Source organism: Strigops habroptila, chromosome 2 (assembly GCF_004027225.2).
Source record: "Strigops habroptila isolate Jane chromosome 2, bStrHab1.2.pri, whole genome shotgun sequence".
NCBI classification, from domain to species: domain Eukaryota; kingdom Metazoa; phylum Chordata; class Aves; order Psittaciformes; family Psittacidae; genus Strigops; species Strigops habroptila.
Window position 1 is genome coordinate 80,545,951 of NC_044278.2, and position 19,678 is coordinate 80,565,628.

At 40.5% G+C, this 19,678-nt stretch overlaps 1 protein-coding gene across 5 annotated transcripts; it reads left to right on the top strand.

Annotated features, from left to right (window-relative positions):
- Positions 1-2,824: 2,824 nt before the first annotated feature.
- On the top strand, positions 2,825-19,459 carry FBXL3 (F-box and leucine rich repeat protein 3). 5 transcript variants are annotated; one of them, XM_030476208.1, is made up of 5 exons: positions 2,825-3,291; positions 7,228-7,591; positions 9,924-10,046; positions 13,206-13,377; positions 17,018-19,459. In XM_030476208.1, the coding sequence occupies exons 2-5, from the start codon at positions 7,229-7,231 to the stop codon at positions 17,659-17,661; spliced, it is 1,302 nt and encodes a 433-aa protein (XP_030332068.1). In that variant the 5' UTR covers positions 2,825-3,291; position 7,228; the 3' UTR covers positions 17,662-19,459. The 5 variants fall into 5 exon arrangements, with proteins under 5 accessions (XP_030332068.1, XP_030332070.1, XP_030332067.1 ...); XM_030476210.1 differs by having other exon boundaries at positions 2,825-3,017; XM_030476207.1 differs by having other exon boundaries at positions 2,826-3,111.
- The last annotated feature ends 219 nt before the right edge of the window (positions 19,460-19,678 follow it).

The following is a 19,678-nucleotide window of genomic DNA, read 5'->3' on the forward strand; positions in this document are numbered from 1 at the left end:
CTTTGCTGCTTGGACTTTTCTTAACCTGCTGCCACCTACCCCAGTGCCAGCTACCTCAGAGCCCAAGAGCTCTACAAACAGCATGGCTTTGCCTACCGGCTAAGCCAGAGACAGCCATGGGGGCTCACCAGGCACCAGGAGAGGGTGTCCACACCACCAGCTGCGCATAGGTTTTTTCTCATTCAGTTCTAGTAAACCCCCCAGTTCTCCTGCTTTACCAACAGACACCACAGACACTGTTGGCGGTGCTTTCTGTACTGTGTCAAGGGCCTGATTTGGCTGCAAGTACGGAGCTGCAGCTGCCTTTTTGCTGATTTTGGCCACTATGTCTCCAAACAGCGTGATGCAGAGGCTCCTTCAGCACTTGTTCTCCTCCTACACTTAACGTGCCTAAAACATACACAAGCAATTGCAACAAAGCAAGTAAGGGCACAGGCACTGAAGCAGACTTTCTTTCTTCCAAATATCAGGCAGCAAAATAGAACTGCAAGGCACTGTAAGAAGTCTCCCCCGGTAACTCCATACAGCTGAACTCAAATAATACAGTAGCGGTTTTAAAATAAGGCTACCTCAAAATAATGAAACTGCAGCTGCTGCATCTCCCGAGACTTCCACACAGACCCAGAAAACACTGGGTTTGCCACAAGATGATCCACTTTTTTAATGCAGATGCCAGAATTTAATCAGAGCATTGATCTTGGTGAAAAGATATTTCTACTGACTTCACATGACATGGATCAGTTACGCCACATCATCAACATAATGCTGCCTGATAGCAATGACAGAGGCTGCTTGCTCCACATTCATGGATAAATAATACAACTTTCTCCCCACTTAGCAGGCCCAGGTCTGGGTCAACCCTTTGCAGTCAGAGCCTACTTTCGTCTCCAGCACCTCCAGCAGCTTGCAAGTTATATACTTGCAAATATAACTTGTCATTACTAGAAATTGTAATTGAGGGCTGTTATCTTCCCACCTTTAGAGAACCAACTATGAAACAGAACATGGGTCTGAAAGGAGAATTCCAAAACAGTGAGAACAGAAGCCACCAAACATTTCCAGGCAAGGACAGCAAAACACTTCTTTCAGTTTTCTTGGCAGCATGTGCTTCAGCCTCAAACACACCTCATTATTTCAACAGGGTCTGTGTAGCTGTCCTGTGTAACTGAACAAATTCATGTATTTTCTATTACACACAGTCACATATTTGCTGTTACAGGCTATTACAAGCATATCTGAGATGCTCATTGATCAGCTCAAGGTGAGGTGATAACCCACCTCATATTGCAGGATTTTTCATGCATTCCCTAAAAGGCTGAACTCTGGGCGTAGATTTATAAACACACATAGAACTGTAACAGCTGAGCTGTAGTAAATGTCTCAAGACATTCTGAACTGGAGAAGAAGAGATTATTCTCTCACAGAAATTCAAAATTAAAACGAACATGTCTCACTGAAAAACATTCTATTTAAGTCATATTTCCCCACTAACAATCTCAAAGAACTAGACTTATAACAGAAAGAGGGAAAAAAGGTTTCTTTTTCAATGGACTTCAAGTATGCAACAAAATGCTGCTCAAGTTTTTTTTACATAGTGTTCTTCTCAAAAAACCTCAGGGATGGTGACTTTTGAGAGATCACTAAAGTACCATTACCCTGCTTCAGAGCCATTTCAAGGCTGGGGAGAGCACTGCATCACATCGGGCTGTTTCCAAGAAACTTAATGATGGGGATTACTGCAATCATAATCCACTAGCCTGAAATTAAAAATTCCAGCAGTAATTTAATATATCTTGCAATAAATAATTAAGTTTGGGGGACCTCAACGACGCTAAAAAGTTCAGCCACACGAAGGACTGAAAACCAAGCTGTATGCCATGCACTGTATATGCAGAGGACATGCTGTAACAAGGCACTTGCAACCCACAGGAACTGTCACTCATAGCTTTGTCTCCTTGGCCTGGCAGTACCCCAAGCACTCCATTCCCAGTGCCTCCTGGATCCACGGAGAACAATTGCTTGTGTTCTCCATTCCATTTATTCCTCTCTTATTCCACCTCTCCTATGAAGACAGGCTGAGAGAGTTGGGCTTGTTCAGCCTGGAGAAGAGAAGGCTCTAGGGAGACCTTAGAGCAACCTTTCAGTACCTGAAGGGCGCCTGCAAGAAAGCTGGAGAGGGACTTTTTACAAGGGCACGTAGTGATAGCACAGGGGGGAATGGCTTTAAACTGAAAGAGGATAGATTTAGATTACGCATTAGGAAGAAATTAATTATATACTTTGAGGGTGGTGAGACACTGGCACAGGTTGCCCAGATGAGTTGTGGGTGCCCCATCCTTGGCAGGGCTCAAGGCGAGGCTCGATGAGCTTTCTGAGCAGCCTGGTCTAGTGGAAGGCTGCATGACAGGGGAGTTGGACCTAGGTGATTTTGAAGGTTCCTTCCAACCCAAACCATTCTATGATTCTAGGGCTAGATTCTAGGGCTAGCCTGACATGGAGCTTTCAAATTGCTGCCATAATTGGCTCTATCAGCAATGAGGCTTCTCTGTCAGTACTACCCCAGGTATACTTCTCTAGTCTTCATTTCTCCCATTCCCGGCACCAGACCGGCACCCCGCGATGCAGTCCGGGCCTTGCCACTCCGCAGAGCAGCGGCCAGTCGCACCCACCGGCCTGGCCGCGCACCCCGAGGCAGGGGGCACTGAGCTCCGGGCCGAAGCTGCCGGGGAGGCGGGAACAGGACAAGCCCGCTGACCTCTACCGCGACCGAGCACCACCGCCGCGGCGGGCAGCGACCCCCTGCCGCCTCGACCGCGCCGCCTCCCGCCTGCCGAGCGCAGGGGAGGGGAGGAGACGCACCGCCCCACAGCCCGCTCGCCGCCATTTTGGCCGGTTTGCGTCGCTTCCGCTGCTGGGAAGTAAACAGGGAGGGAGGGAAGGAAACAGCGACGCGGGCGGGACGGGACGACACGAAACGACACGACACGGGACGGACAGGCGAGCGGAGGAGGTGCTGGGTAGGCTTCGGTGGAGGGAGCTGATGTGGCCGGAGCGGAGGCGCCAGCGCGGCCCGAGTCCCGGTTAATGCGAAGCGCAGCAGGGAGCCGTCAGGTGAAGGGGCTGGAAGGGGTGGGCGGCGGCGCAGGACCCTCGTCTGGACCGTGGCTGCGCTGCCGGTGTAGGGAGGAGAGAGGGGTCCGAGCAGGGGCCCTGCCCGGGAGCCGAGCCCCCGCCCGCCGTCTGACACAGTCCCCGCGGGCTGGGGCCGAGCCGGAAGGAGCCGACCCTGAGGTGAAGCTTCTCCGGGAGTAGCGGGACTTAAAGCGCAGCCCTTCGTGTTCATACGGTGTCGCTGCCCCGCAGCCGCCTCCTGATAACAGTAATAAATCGTGAACCCCTGGTTGTTTTCAGCGGAACTAGTCGTTCGTGGCGATTAGGGGTCTTTAAGTCCGTTCTCCCCATTAACGCACTCCTTTTATTTCTGGAACAGTCTTACTTCAGGTGTAAAGCAACACCGCGAGCTCAGTTGGACTCGGTCGTGGGAAAGCGTTAGCAGCAGGATGTAAACAGCCGTGCGCAGTCGCTTGGGTTTTAGTTCGTGTTTTTAGGGGGTTTTTTGGTGTTTGGGTTTGGTTGGTTGGTTTGGTGGCTTGCTTGTTGGGTTTTTTGTTTGTTTTTGTTTTATTGTTTGTTTTGGGTTTTGTTTGGGGTTGTTTTGGTGTTTTGTGGGTTTTTTTAACTATGGTGTCTGCACCTCACTCCGCAATAAAAACAATGTTAAGCATGTGCTTTGCTCCTCCTGCTTGGTGACTGAACTATGTGATTATGGTTGAACACGACTGTATTGCAAACAAGATAGTGTGGGTTGCACCCAGGTGCGGAGTTCAGAACACCGAGTTCTGAAACAAGTTGTTGCAGTAGGTTGAGAAATTTACTTGGAACGTCTTAAAGATTCACGCATCCTGATTTCACTCATCTTTCTGTCCTGGCAGAGTTGGGTATTCCTGGCTTTTTGGCTTTCCTTTCCTGAGATTTTAAAGCAAAGTTGATTATAGCAGCAACGTGGAAAAACTCATCACTGATTAAGTGTCTCCTGCGTATGCCTGAGAGAGTTAAGAGCAGGATTGATGGTTCAAGCATTGTAGGAAGTGATAAGCAGTCAGTGTTTGGAAAATTGGTTGTACCGATACAGTAATATGCCAGCATCAGTGTCTTCCTCGCTGAAAGGTTATTTCTGTTGGCCTTGGATTTAAAATGGTTACATCTTTAGACTATCAGATATATAAAACAAAGTGAACTGAACTGCCTAATTACATTTGCTTCTTCCTGTATTAAATTTGCAGACAGGTTTATTCTTTTAACTGGTCTTTTTTAATTTTTTTTATTATATGACTTCAGAAACTTCTGTAGACAAATCTGCATTCTTTCAATTTTGCATTTGTTTTGTTGTTAGGCATGTTAAGAAGTTGAAACCAGTTATGTTTTTAAAAAGCTATTCTAATACTTCAAATTTTGAAACAAAATGACAAAAATTAGATGAACAAATTAATAAGAAATTAGATGATAAAACAGTCATCTAATTCTTTAAGTAGTATTTTTTAGTCTTGAGTTTAGACTCTTTTCTTGTCTTTGGAAAGAGGTTCCACAAGGAAATACTTTCAAAAATTTATTATTACTCTTTTCAATTACAGGAGCATTCGAAATGTCAGTAACAAAAAACTTGTCTGGAAATGCCTTTTCCCATCCCCTACTTTTCTAGCCATAGCACTTAGAACACATAGCATCTTATTTTTTTGGAAGACTGTGACCTGAAATCCATCATCAGTATGGCTCTGGCGATGGCAGAATTGCCTTTTTTTTATGTTGGCTAGCCGTAAAAACTTGGGATAGTACCCCACAACTTCAAGAGTGGGGTTTGATCTGTAACCATCATATATTAACTACTTTAGAACTCATCCAAGTTAGCTCAGAGGTGCAACCTGTAAGTTGGCTGTGGATGACCTGGGCCACTTCTGTCAGCCGTCTCTCAGAAGTTAAATTTCCAGCTGAAAAATTCGTACAGATTCATGGTTTTGTCAGTGGCAGCTCACGCCCGGTCTTTTCGGAAGAAGATAAAAAAGGTGTCAGATCTGACGCTCTTGTCTTTGAAAAGATCAGTTATAGTGAACATGTTGCGTGTGTGGATCGGCTCTACTGTACATGCACAATAGCCCCTAGAATGTGGTAAGGGAGAAAATACAGAACTTGCCCCTCCAACGCAGTGATAAAAGCAGCCTACCTAACTAGAAAATTTATGCACATGTCTTACCTTACTAGCAAAAGATAAGGCAGGATCTCTGTAAAGGAGGACTTGGAGAGCCAAATCTAACAGTTACCTTGTGTAGTTTTTGACAGAGATGGCTTTGGAAAGACTTAAAGACATTAAACATCCCAAATTTGGCAAGTGAATAGCTTGCGCATGGTGATTGCTTGTTATAACCTAGTTGTTAGGAATATCTGTTTAGTCTAAAGTTTAAAGGAATGTTGCATTTCAGACTAGTTTATTACAAATAATATTGGGACTGTGCTCAGTAGTTGTCTCAAAGACAAACGTGACAGGTTTGCAGTGGATTTGCACATCTAATTCTTGATTAGGTTTAGGTTTATTTTTTCAATTTCAACAGTTTCAAAATCCAGTTCCTTCATCTTTTTGCTAGTTGCAGATGATTCTAAGTCACTGTTCAGTTTTCTTGCTTTTCTTGTGTACCAGTGAAGTTCGTGGCTCAGCAGCAGAACTCTCTGCCAAGTGGAAAGCTTGTTTCAGCACAGGAGTCGTATTTTGCATCGTCTCATAGTCGTGAGCTGTGAATCACGGTAAATGTAGAGATTTTTGCCCAGTAGTGTTTTCATCTTATGCTTGCCCCTAAGTGCCACTGGGATTAAAAAATGAAGTTGAAGAAAATCAAGAGACAAATTCTGTTCATCAGTCTTTCATGACAGTATGTTCGAGTTTGTTTACATCCTTTCATGAATAGCTTCAGACTGACAGTTTGCTTTTGTCATGTGAGTAGGTAGGTGTTAAAGATAGGTAAGGAGATGCTGGCTTAGAGAAAACCTATGGTTTACTGGATGATAAACAGTATAATTTTTCACTTGTATATCTATTACACTTTGGTTTAAAAAAGACTTCTGAACTTGTACTTAGTTGCAGTACAGAGGAAGGAAAGTTAAGTGTCCAGGTCCCCCATGGACTGGGATGTGATGATCTTATATGTGTAATTGTATTTGAACGTTAAACCAGAATGATTTCAGCATGTACGAAGTACGTGTTTACCTTACAGAAATCATGGGGGCTTGGGAGGTGTTTATACATGTCAAGCACACCCCTCCCGTGGATTCTCTCAGCTTTTTAGAGACTAGAATTGAGTGTGTTGTAGTTCAGTGTGAGGTCTCATTCGTCACCCTTTAGGACACGGTATGCATTGCACTGAGGCTTTTTAAAATATGTGGTCGGCAGCAAAGTTCAGTTGTAAGCTGGCATGTATAAAAGAACACAATTTGATCAAAATGCAATGCTAGATTTATTTCAGATCTATGTAGTGGTGGGATTTTTTCCTCTTTAATAATGTAATATAAGGTATATACTATGGATGCTCTTGAGGGTGAGATGACCTTTTGCCTCAGACTTGTTGTATTTAATATGATTTTGAAGAAAGTTTTTCCCACTCTTTTGTAAACTTTTTTTTTTTTTGTGTGTGTGTGGGTTGACGCTTCCAGACCGTTACTGGAAATCTTTCATAATCCCTGTTTACTAGTTAGTTGGAAAACCAGAAGCACACCGATGTTCTTGATGAAATATGTTTTTAAGGGTGCTGATTTAAAAGAGGTGCATATCGAAATAACCTTTTTAAAAAGACATAAATAAAGGTTCTTTCTGGGAATAAAAATGAACTTGGTAGATACAATTTCTGCAAGATGCAGTGCTTGGAAACATGCATGCTCTCGTTATTTACTTTCTTGCCTGACGTTTCCCTTCCTTGTTATTTTTGGACCACCACTTCAAAATCATTGTTACGTGTGGGTTGCTTTGAGGGTTTTTTTGTTTCTTTTTGTCTTCTCCGTATAAGGGAGGAAAAAGAAACCTACAAAAGTGTGGTTACAGAAAGCATACCTTTTCACCTCATCACTTTATTCATACTGTTACATTTACAAAATGTGTAGATTTTGGTATTATTATTATTTTTATAGAATGAAACGAGGAAGGAAAACTACTGAGGCTAACAGCAGTTCATCTGAAGAGACAACTGAGAAAGAATCCAAGAGACACAAGGTCACAGACAAGAAAACCATAGTCGTGCAGAGTCCAGACTGGGCGAACCTGCTTCAGGACATTATCCTACAGGTGTTTCAGTATTTGCCCCTTCTGGATCGTGCTCATGCATCACAGGTCTGCCGAAGCTGGAACCAAGTGTTTCATATGCCTGATCTTTGGAGGTGTTTTGAGTTTGAACTGAATCAGCCAGCTACATCTTACTTGAGGGCTACACATCCTGAACTAATCAAGCAAATAATAAAGAGGCATTCCAATCACCTGCAGTATGTAAGCTTCAAGGTAGTGTATTTTATAGGCTTTTAAACAATTTTTATGAAAATAAAAGCATTTGTTAAAACTTGGTTCTTTTTTTATCCCTGCATTTTATTGAGTGCTTTAAAGAAACATCTCCAGTAATTTTGAGACAGTTTTGATGGTTCATCTCTAATAAATATCAAAGCGTGAGGCATATGGTTTATGCCAGTAATTGAATAACTGATGATAAGGAGTAATTGGCAGTTGTGATCAGAACATTCTAACACATTGAAAATTAAGAACATCACTAAATGTTATTTTTGTGGTTAGGATTATCAGTTATTTAAAAAGAAAACTGGGAGCTCTCAGTGTGGTAGGCGTTGTCTTCAGGCCTAGTATACTGCAGAAATAGGTTCTCTGAATGGGCATATAGACATGGAGGTTACCTCCCAATTCATTTGTTTTATTTGGATATATTTTCAGGACCAAAACTTGGAATAGCAGTTCTGAGTATAACTTTTCATTGCTTTAATTCAGTTAGGTGGGGGGTTTCTTGTTTGGTGCTTGCTTTTTTGTTCTTTCTTGCAACATCTTAGCTGTTTAAAATTCTGCCTCGATGAGTGGGAAGAAATACTTCAGTTCTGATACTACTGTACCTGAGTGTACCTGCCTCAGAATTAAGTTTCATCAGGATGCATAAATTGAGTGTTTTCCCATTTCACAGCCTGTAGGGAGCTGGGTCTGATATTCATCGTTAGAAAAAATCTAATGCACAGAGAGTGACTTCAGTACTACTAATAAGCAACTAGCAGTTTTAGTACTAAATTGAATGGGATTGTCTGTGTACGGCATCTACTTAGCACAGCTGCGTTTCAGTTAACTGGAAAACTATGTGGGATTTGCACAGGATGGTGCTTGGCCAGGAACTGTCTTTGGAATCATGGAATTATTTTCAGCAGACAAAACCCTTTAACATTGGCCTACATGTCACTGTTTTGGAAGAGTGCTTTGAAGCAGTCATGGCTGTGTATGCATCAGCAAAGTGATGAATTTGGAAAAGAAATGACTTCTGCAGCAAAGTGGACATACTGGTTGATTGTTTCTGAGATCTGGCAGTTTTAATGTAGGAATCATAAGCACGTTGGTAGCTGAGGTTACCAACCTCTGCCTGATCACGTGTATTGCTGCTTCATGCAATACCAGATACAAACTGTTACCACAAGATTTGCAGGGTTTTTATCAGTGTCCAAATAAAGAATATGGCAGTATTGAAATGACCTTCCAGAGCTATCTCCTGCTATATTGCTTTGCACCAAGTGATTTTGAAGGATTTCAGATGCCCTTCACTAGGAGGGTAAATACCCACATAATTTCTTAAACGTGTCCTTTCAGTTCTCCTTCAGTGTTGTCGAATGAACACTAGATCACAGGGAATACTAAGTAGCAAGGGTAATCACAAGAAAGTGAATATAATACCAAGTGTTACTCTGTCAAGGATGAAAACGGGAGGGGTTTTTTGTAGGCAAAGAAAGATTGGATTGTTGAAACGAGGCTTTTCAGCTTGTGTTCAAGCAGAAAATGGACATTCATTGGACTTGGATCAGTTGCTGACAAGCTGCAATAGCTTATGGTAGACTTGATCATACCCATGTTCTGTGGATTTGCAAAGCTGTCTTGTGTACAGCACATCTGAGCGTTGGGGGAAATCCACTGGAGGCACATAAAGTTGTGTAACAAACTGACTAGTGAAGATTTCTTTTTTTCAGGGTATCCATTGCATAGCTGTTGTGGTATTAATGATGAAGGTCTAGTGGAAGGTACCCATGCAGGGGAGTTGGAACTAGATGATGTTTAAGGTCCCTTCCAGTCCCAACCACTCCATGATACAGGTTTTATGTGATAATGCACTTAACTCTCCAGCAGCTGTATGCTATGAGCTGGCTCACCATAAAAACGTCAGCTTTCTTACACAGCAAAGGATTTACAAAGTTCTCGCATTTTGGGAAGGAAGAGTGTAAAGAGGAAGTAGGGTAGGCTCTGGACCCAAATGAATCTCCACTTGCTTATTTTTTGATGTGGATTGAATATCTTGAAACTAACTGTTTAGCTGACCCCTCACCATGCTAAGTTTTACCAAAGTGTTCAGGAGAGTGGCACATTTATAGCAAATTATCTTGGATTTTTGGTATGTACTTTTTGGGGGGGAAAAGAATGGCATTGATGGATTCTCGGCAAGGTGGTTTGTGGGCTTTTTTTGGCATCACATTTTGGAAGGTAAAGTGAAAAAAAGACATTAAAGTGTATCTGCTCTACTTTGCTTTTTGTGAAGAGTGTTTGATGCAACGTTTTCTGAACAATAAATCTGTTTTGTTTTAAGGTGGACAGTAGCAAAGAATCTGCAGAAGCAGCTTGTGATATTTTATCACAGCTTGTGAATTGCTCTCTGAAAACTCTTGGGTTAATTTCAACTGCGCGGCCAAGCTTCATGGATTTACCAAAGGTACTTTTATATGTATATTTTTCTATAGCAAAGTATTTCAGTGTTTCATGCGGTATTTCTACAACTTTATGAAAAGCTTAATTGTAAGAATATGCATCTTTGGTTAAAGAAAGCTTTATTCCTGAGCTCTATTAAAGGGAGGAACTGAGATGATGTACTAAGATGGATAACTAAAGTTTCACTCATTCTCTGCATCATGTGAGAACTTAGGTCTGACTTTGTTCTTCCAAGTCCTTTTATCTATTGACCTCAATGTAATCCTGAGCAACATGATGCAAGTCAGGAGAGTAAATGATTTGTGTCTGTATAATTGTACCGTGGGACTATGGGGATGTTTAGGAGACTGTTTCAGTCAAATGAATGGTAGAGTTTTATCCATGTGGACTTACTATAGGGATTATATGTTCAATGAGCTCTCTTTAGAAAGCAATATAATTGTGATTTTCAGTACTTCATATCACACAGCCAAGTGTCAGATTCTTAGGCAAAGTACACTGTGTTACTGAAATTTCCTGTCAGATTTTTACCTTGCATGTTTACCAAAACATGTTTTTTAACTATAGATGACAATGAATCTCTTACATGTGTTTCTAAACAAGAATTCCTGCTAGTGAGGTAGAAGTGTGCTATTGCTGAGGAGCAGGAGAGTGGTTGGGGTAACCTGGACTGCTTGTTCTATGGCAGTGATATCTTGGATGTCTAACAGCCTCAGTTCTTGAATCCAGTCTCGCATGCATGTGAAGGGCCAGACAGAGCTAGACTATTAGCTGGATCTCAGTGACGTCATTGCTGATGATGGCAACAAGGATAAGGAAGAACTAGGGACAGCCTCAAGAAAGGAAGTAGGTTATAGGGCTTAAGCAAGGTTAGTTACAGAAGGATTATCAATTACTATCCTTGGCAGTGATCACAGCCATATCATGTAGTTCTCTTGAATATTTATTTTTAATCCTTAATTTTCAAAGGGGATTTCCATATCTTTAACTATTTTTTCTATGCTTTTTTCTCTTTTTTTGATCTGCTTTGAGAAGTGACTGTAAGAAAACCTGAACATGGTGAAAACAATCCACACTGCATTAGAAATACTTTGTCCTTTCAGCTCTTGATTCTTGTTTTATTTCTTAATTTGAATGCCGTTTTAGCTGTCTTACTTAGTTTTCACTGGAGGGATATGTTATGATCCTATTCAGCTTGCTAAATAATTATTTGCAGTTATTCATGCTAGGGTCGTATTCAGTTCAAGGCTTCTAAGATACAGGCTTGCTATTTTTTTGTGCTGAACTGGTTCACATATGGCCTTTAAAAAATATATTCAAAATAAGACAAAATCAGCTCTAGGCATAATTTGTCTGTTCACCGCACCAATAACATTGTCACCAGCATAAGGGACCAGCAATGCTTTTTAAATTTTCCTAGTCCACTAATGAATTGGACCATTAGTAAGTTCTCACAGGAAGCTGTTAGTAACAGGCAGAGACGAATGGATCTGAAAAATGGTTAACACCACATATTTTGGTTTTGTTTTATCAGACTGTATAGGAAGTCTGAACTACGTTGCATTACTTGCATTGATGCTTTTCTGATTTCAAGTAATGTGACATCTGGCAAATATTTGTAAATCCTATTTAGCATTGTGTTGTGTAGTGTTTTAATTAAACATATTCTACATGAATCTTTTAAAGAATCTTACTATAGGCTACATACGTGGCAATATTGAAAAGACATTAAATCTACAGCTTTTACACTTTGGTATATTGCCTGTCTTCATTAGTGCTTCAAACTCTATGGTCTCCTGTTTGTGTGAAGATGGTTAACTTTCTTTGCTTTTCTATTTAACAGCCTTCTTAGTGAAGGGAATTATATTCTAAATACAGAGAATAAAACCACAGTACCAACACTTTCAGAATACGGAGTGGGAATATTAAAGCACCTTTTCTTCCGTACATAACATATATAATCAGTATGTTGTCAGTACAGTTGGGAGTGGTCCCTAAAGCCAAAATGCCTAATACTTCTGATTTGAATTTTCTGTTTCCATTTGCATTAACTGATTTTGACAGTTTATATTAATGTGAAAATATTAATTCCTGCTCTAAATCTAAGTGTGTGTGAGTTTTACCCAAAACCACACACATATCACGTAAGAATGAGCTAATACTGTTGCCAGGCCTTATTTCACGTAACTCTATTCAGGATTCTACAAGTGCATGTGGCTCACAGTGAAACTGTATTGAAGTCAAAGTAGCAGGTAATTTTATGGGATACTTACTTTATGGGATACTACTTTTAGTGCCTGGAGGAAGTACTTTTTTAAGTCTTCTGTTCAGTAAATCCTATAAGAAATCATGAAGATAAGCTTATTATTCACTTCCTTCATACCATCAATGATTTCTACAAGCACTGCTGCATCTGCTCCATAGTCTGTGTTTCTCAAGTTCAGGTGCTCTGCCTTTACTGGTAAGTTTCAGTGGTTACACAGAAATGCTGAGGAGCAACCTGGGCCACTGGACCCCCATTATCCTTGCTGCATAATCCACAATTAATTGATCACCTGCTCCTTGGCTCTGTTTAGGCTGCACCACTCTGCTTTCCAAGACCCTAAATTCTCTGTGTGGATGATAGGCAGGCAGTAGTAGTATTTGGCTTTGGACACATTTTAACAGTATAGGGTTGCCAGTCTTGCAGTTTTTGCATCTCACCAGTGCAGCATAATTTGTCATGTGGGAATTCCTGTTCAAAGATGCTTCTTTTCGATTGTGACTTGCAAATTACCCTCAGAATTAGAGCTTGTAGGGTTTCTCTTTGCTCGTGGTCTTCCTATAGATTTAGGTTTGTGTAGTGGATTGTCCTGGGCCAGGTTCTTGATTTATGTTTATAGTTAGACGTTCTGATTTGCCAAATGAACGGACTAATTGCAAAAATTTATTATATTTTCTCTACTCAAAAATATGTAAATTTTAAACTCAAAAATATGTAAATTTTAAACTCAAAAATATGTAAATTTTAATATTAATTTTTAATTATGCAATATCAAAGGAACGCTTTTCCAGCAAATGTTGTCAATAAGTAAAATAAAACTAGGACTGCTGTGCACACTGTAAAAGCATTGAGATGTTTATTTCAGGTACTAGTGTTTCATTTACACTCTTTTTTTTCCAGTCTCACTTTATCTCTGCACTGACAGTGGTGTTCGTAAACTCCAAATCCCTCTCTTCACTTAAGATTGATGATACACCAGTAGATGATCCATCTCTCAAAGTGCTAGTGGCTAACAACAGCGACACACTCAAACTGCTCAAAATGAGCAGTTGTCCTCACGTTTCTCCAGCTGGTAAGCTACTGTGGTTTGGTTTTTTTTGTTTGGTTTGGTTTGTTTTTAAACATGAAATGCATTCATTAAATTCTGTCTGAAACTGGTAAAGCCCTGAAAAAATAGAGGTGGGGTGAGCGTGAGGATGAATGTGGTATCTACAGAAAATGCCACTGAATAAAATAGTAATTCAACTGGTTGTCAATCCGTCCATCCTACCACTTGCAGAGTGACTACTGAGCTAATAATAAAACAGTGCATGTCTGTTCTGGACAAATAACTAACCTCCTGTGGGACTTAAAGGCATATATATCAAGTTGAAGGTGCTCTACTTCTGCAGTGACTATTTAAGTATTCCAGTATAATTAAGCTTTTTGGAACATGAGTTCCTTTTCTGCAGTTCATTATATATGGGTTTTGAGGGCTGCAGTATCATGGATTATGAAGCTGGTGGTTTAGTCATTCTGAAAGCAGTTTAATCTTTTACTAGAGAATAAGTGCAAACAGTATCAATATCAGGGAGATGAGACTGAGATGTGCAGAACTTCTGTCATTACCAAATGTACTTCATTAACACTCTAAGCGTGTTTGTGGCAAGAATGAAGCCAGTTTGTATCAGAATGAAATCGCTGAGGATTGTTGGAGTTCATAGAATTAACATTTGTGGAAGATGTGTGCAATGCGCAGCAAGTTTAAGATTCATTCACAGCTCATTAACTTGACAGTTACAGATTTTTCCCTGAGAAACGGAAGAGGAATTGTAAATGAGATGCTGGCAACTTAATTCAGTTCCTCATTTGAGGATGAGTAGAAACTACCATAGTCACCATAGCTTTCTTCATGCAAGTATATTGCAATTGTAAATATTGGGTATATTGTATGTAAAATTCACCTCCTAATATGTGGGGAAAATGACACTGCAGCAGAGGGCATGTTACTATAGTGATAACAGACAAAACACAAACACATGCATTTTGCAGGTGAAAGTCTCCGACAAAACCTTGTGTTTGGTTTTGTATAAAGAATTCCTGAAAATGCAGGTTTGTTTTGCAGCAGCTTTGTCCAGCAAGGAGTTCACCAATATGTTAACTGGAATGTTCTTTCCTTCAAGGCTTTGTAATCGTAGGTTGTTTAAATTAGCTTGAGTGACTGCCTTTCTGATTTAAAATTTTGTTTGAGAATCCTTGTGTCTGAGAAGTCCGGGAGCCATAACGTGTCTGTCAAGGGGAAGAGGCTCCAGCAGTAACTTGTAGCTAGGCAGAGTGAGTCAGTTCCTTGGACTTGGACACCTCTTGAAGGAAAATTAGAAACTTTGAGCACCAAGACTTACCTGGATTTTTTTCTATTGGGAGTATTCTAATTAGTAGGCTGCCATAAATGTGGAAAAACATTAATTGAACCAAAAGGGCCATGAGTTATGCAAAACTAATTACTTAGAGATGCACTTCAGATGGTATAACATGCCTTCAGATTGCAGGCCAGGGTGTGGTGGAATATGTTCATTACTGGATTAGTTCTCAAGAAATTTGTTACTGAAGGACAGAGAAGAATAATGCAAGGTAGTGCAAGGGAGACTCCAGTGCCACAGGGATAAAGGAGAAAGCCTGATACCAAACTATGAATTGCTTCCAAAGGATGCTCTGAATAATCCCTGAGTTGCTGTACAAAGAGGCATGTTTGGGTTTGAGCTCAGAAACACAGGCAGTGATGTATTTCTAATTTTTGTGAGCATATATGACGTTTCTGCTGTTTGCTGTTTCCTCTCTGAAGTTTAATTTGCATTAGAACTGCAATAGTAACTTGTAAAAAAAATCATGGTAATTTTTAAATCCACATTGATATGCCATTGTTTCTTACCTGAAGTATTAGCTGTTGGAACAGGGTGAACCGGAAGCCTTTCTGCTCTGCTTTGGGGGCAGGGAGTTGCTTCTTTTTGGATGGGGGAGCAGGGGAGAAGAGTGGCTGTTCGGTGTGTCTGCATCAGCAGTTCAGTAGAGGGATTTCTTTGATGCAAATCCGTACTGTATGGTATCAGAGCGATTTACCTTTCAGTGACACACAGGTTTAGGCAGTGCTGACTGAGGGATGTTCTGTGAACAGCGTGGACTCCGGGCAGGCCCTCCAGTAGCTATCTACACTGTATGCATGGTCAGTTCTATGTGCAGGGTATGTGACTTCATTGGCAGAATGTAGTCCTTGACCCATCAAAAATTCACAGCAAGTTGGACCCCCGTTCTTCCCTTTTTGCATTGCACTAGGCAGTGATGCGACAATATACTTGGATCTTGAAATTCTGATTAAAATATTTCATGTGCCAACAGCCCTAGGTATTATGAAGCAGCATGCTTGAGTCCACTTAAAGGGAGTGGTCAGAATAGCTTTTCTGGGAGTACTGCTGTGAGAACAACTTCATTACTATTTCAGGCAAGGAAATTATCTCTGGAATGTGCAGAAGGTACACACAAGTTTGTAGTTATGCTTAGTTTTAATTTGGTACTCCAATCTTAAAAAAAAAAAAACCTAAAAAAATCCATATTTTCTCTTCATCTTGCATCCCACCCTTTTCTTCCCGAATGAAGTGATGAGTACTGTGACATATAGAAATTGTTTTTACAGGAAGTAGTTGCAGTAAGAGTTGGGTTAAAATTCTGTTTATCCAAATTCTGCCTTTTTTTTTTTTTTTTTTTTTTTTTTTTTTTTTAATCTAACAAACTTTTTGTATTTGACAGTATTTGGTACAGTTAAAAGAGCTTCTGATGAATGTGTTCTTGCAGATCCTCAGGTGGAAAATACATCCTTCTGTGGAGTACACAGTCATGCAATATTTTTACAGTAATTTATTTCAGAAAGTGTTTTTAGGCTCAGTATAGGCTTATCTTTTGAGTTTAATAACTGTATCTTAAAACAACTGCTGTCTTTCTGTGTTTCTTCCCATTGCTTCAAAGCTGTAGTGTACTGAGCTTAAGCTTTTCAGCTCCATATTAAATGTGATGTTCCCATCTCTTCTGTTAATGGAATGACCATACCCCAAATTTCACGCAGTTTTCTGGGTCACATGGAAGGAGGACCGCATGCTTTTTTAGTACTTTTGGGTTTATTTTAGTACTGTTAACCAGCATGGTACCATTGCTTGTATGTGCAGATAGGATGAGTGGGAACCCTAAAGGCTGAACTGAATTCTTTTTGTTAATGTCTTTGCCATGAGCAGCAGGTTATATTGATTCATGAGAGTCTGGAAATTGCTGTTCTGTGAATTACTGCTTCTGATTTTTAGTGTTTTGCCTTCTATTTTCTTCTTGCTGTTGCTTTTCCAAATTTAAATATTAATACTTCATTAGAAAGAACAAATACTGACAGCAGCAACTTGTACATTTAATTAAATATCTAACATTCATTTTCCGTTTGCTTCCCTCAGATGACAGATCTCATTCATGGTTGCTTTGTCAGCCAGAGAGAGGGACAGCAGTTCTTCCAGAGCAGGCTAAGGAATTATGAGTAAGCCTCTTTTACAAAAATGAAGTTGAGTATTTGCGGCCTTACCAAAGGGCAGAACAGTCAGAGTATGCTATTTCTGTGTTTGTCACATGAGAATCCGCTCCCACAGGTCTTACGGTCCGTTCCAACCTCAACGATTCTATGATTCTGTGTTCTCTTTTCCCAGGTATCCTTTGCGTGGCTGACCAGTGTCATGGCTTACGTGAGCTGGCGCTGAACTACCACCTGCTGAGCGATGAGCTGCTGCTTGCTTTGTCTTCGGAAAAACACGTCAGGTTGGAACACTTGCGCATTGATGTTGTCAGTGAGAACCCCGGACAGACTCAGTTCCACACGATTCAGAAGAGCAGCTGGGACGCTTTCATCAAGCATTCTCCTAAAGTAAATTTAGTCATGTACTTTTTCTTGTACGAAGAAGAGTTTGACCCGTTCTTTCGTTACGAAATACCCGTCACTCACCTTTACTTTGGAAGATCGGTAAGCAAAGACGTGCTTGGCCGCGTTGGGATGACGTGTCCTCGGTTGGTTGAACTGGTTGTGTGCGCCAATGGATTACGGCCACTGGATGAGGAGCTGATCCGTATTGCAGAACGTTGCAAGTATCTATCAGCCGTTGGCCTCGGAGAATGTGAAGTCTCTTGCAGTGCCTTTGTTGAGTTTGTGAAGATGTGTGGTGGTCGTCTCTCGCAGCTTTCTATTATGGAGGAAGTTTTGATTCCTGATCAGAAATACAGTTTAGAGCAGATTCATTGGGAAGTTTCAAAGCATCTCGGTAGAGTCTGGTTCCCGGACATGATGCCCACATGGTAAAGTCCTTAAAAGACTTCAGGGCAGATGGAATAGCACCTTAAACCCAAGCTTACCATATTGCAATTTGCTGTATAAGCTTATTTAATAATACAGTTTTTACTGTAAGTTACTTCATGGTTTGATTAGAAAATTAGTTTTTCATTCAGAATTATTTATGAGATCCAGATTCAAAAACAGAAATCGTGGATAGCTCCAAACCCCCTTTTTATCCAGATGAAAATCCGTTTTCTGTTCTAGATTTGTTCTTTGTCATTGACAGTGACCTCAGACTTTTATGGAAATAAAAAATGTATTTAAACTGTGGAAATGTACCTGCAAAATATCAATTTTAATAGGCTGTTCTTTCATTTAGATACTAGTATTGAACAGGATCAGATCTGATCTTAAAACCAAACAAAGCCACACAAAAGTTGCGTGCTTCTGGTGCAGACTACAGACAGCAGTTCTAAACCCAGGCACCTAGATGGCAAGATTTGAGATGATGAGGCCTATTTAGTAGGCTGTGAAATAATACATTCTTTTATATAAAAGTCATAAAAGGCAAGAGCAATACACAATAACATAGTTTAGACGACTAAAATACTAAGTTTGTTACCTTATTCAACAGATTATTAGATCCACCTAAAATGTATTTGGAGTGCAAACCAATAGTAGCGCGAGCTACCAGAAGTGGGGTGGTTTTTCTTCCCCTCTACGCATTTTAATGTAGTTTGCTTATGGGGCCTCAGATCTGTTTCTAAACCTGTTTTAAGGTATTTTATGTCTAGCTCAGGAAATGAAAGCATTCTGGGGAAAAATGTAGATACATTGTATTTAAACCACATTGGAGTTAATGAGCTTTTCTTGCCCATTAACCAGTTTTGCAGCATAGGGTCAGATGGAATAAGGTGTAGTTTATTAAGTGAACCCTGAAGTGTTAAATGCGATGACGTGGATGTGAAGAGCATGAGATGTGAAGGTTAAAATTTAAGTGATGACCAAGAATCTGCTAACAAAACCTTAGACCTTTTGGCTGCTTTCAATTTGAGAGAAATGACATTGTAACAGTTGCTTAAGCTGTATAAACTAATTGTATACTGTAAATCTGTTTCAGAAACATTTATGTATAAAGTGAATGTTTGATAGATGATCATTTTGTATCCCTTGAATTAAGCTAGCTCGATCACTTCATATTTAAAAACCTAACAGGAGTAAACTTGCGTGGAGTAGAGCAATAGGCAAAACCTTGTTTCGAATATTTGGTACATCAGTTTTATTAAAGAAAGTTTTTAGTCTGTAAGTGCTGTAGGCAGCGTATTGCCTGTGATCTGGATGTGGCTTGTGACTTCATTTCTTACCGCCACCAGTTACATTATTTTCTCTCCTCCGTTATTGATGGGTAACGCTGAAGTCTTCACGTGGCTGCTGAACGTGTTTGGAAGCCATCAGCAAGGCAGAGTTGCTCCGGCTATGGGCCAGGCTCAGCTTAGCAGGCAGCCTCTTCTTGTGTGAGTGGTACAGCTACTCCTGAATATAAGTAGATTTTCTTCATTTCTGACTTGAGAAGGTTTATCCAAATGTATAGTTCAAGTGTAATACACTTCAGAGCGTATTTAAGTTCATAACTATTTTGAGCAAGCAGTGCTCAGTGGACTGGACATCTTTATAGGGGAGTTGTATGTTTCTTTAGAGATTGGATTTAAAAATTGCATTTTCTGAAATACGCATTTTTTGTATTAGAATTTGTTAAATCAATGTAATACTATAATTTGCTTTTATTTGTATAAAAGGTGTCAATATATTTAGTCCGTAACAGTAAAAAAGCTCAGTGTTTTTTATACTCTGACTCCTGGGTTTGCCTGCATGATAAAGGTGGAGTAAAACACTAGGAATTACTAAATCACTAAATGAACGTGTGAAGTAATCTCACCCATAATGCAGCCAAAACCTCTCTGAACCTTGACGGCCAGTGTCCCAGTGTCAGCAAGGCAAACCTGTTGCTTACTGCTGTGGTAGTGGGAATAACTGAGAGGCAAGG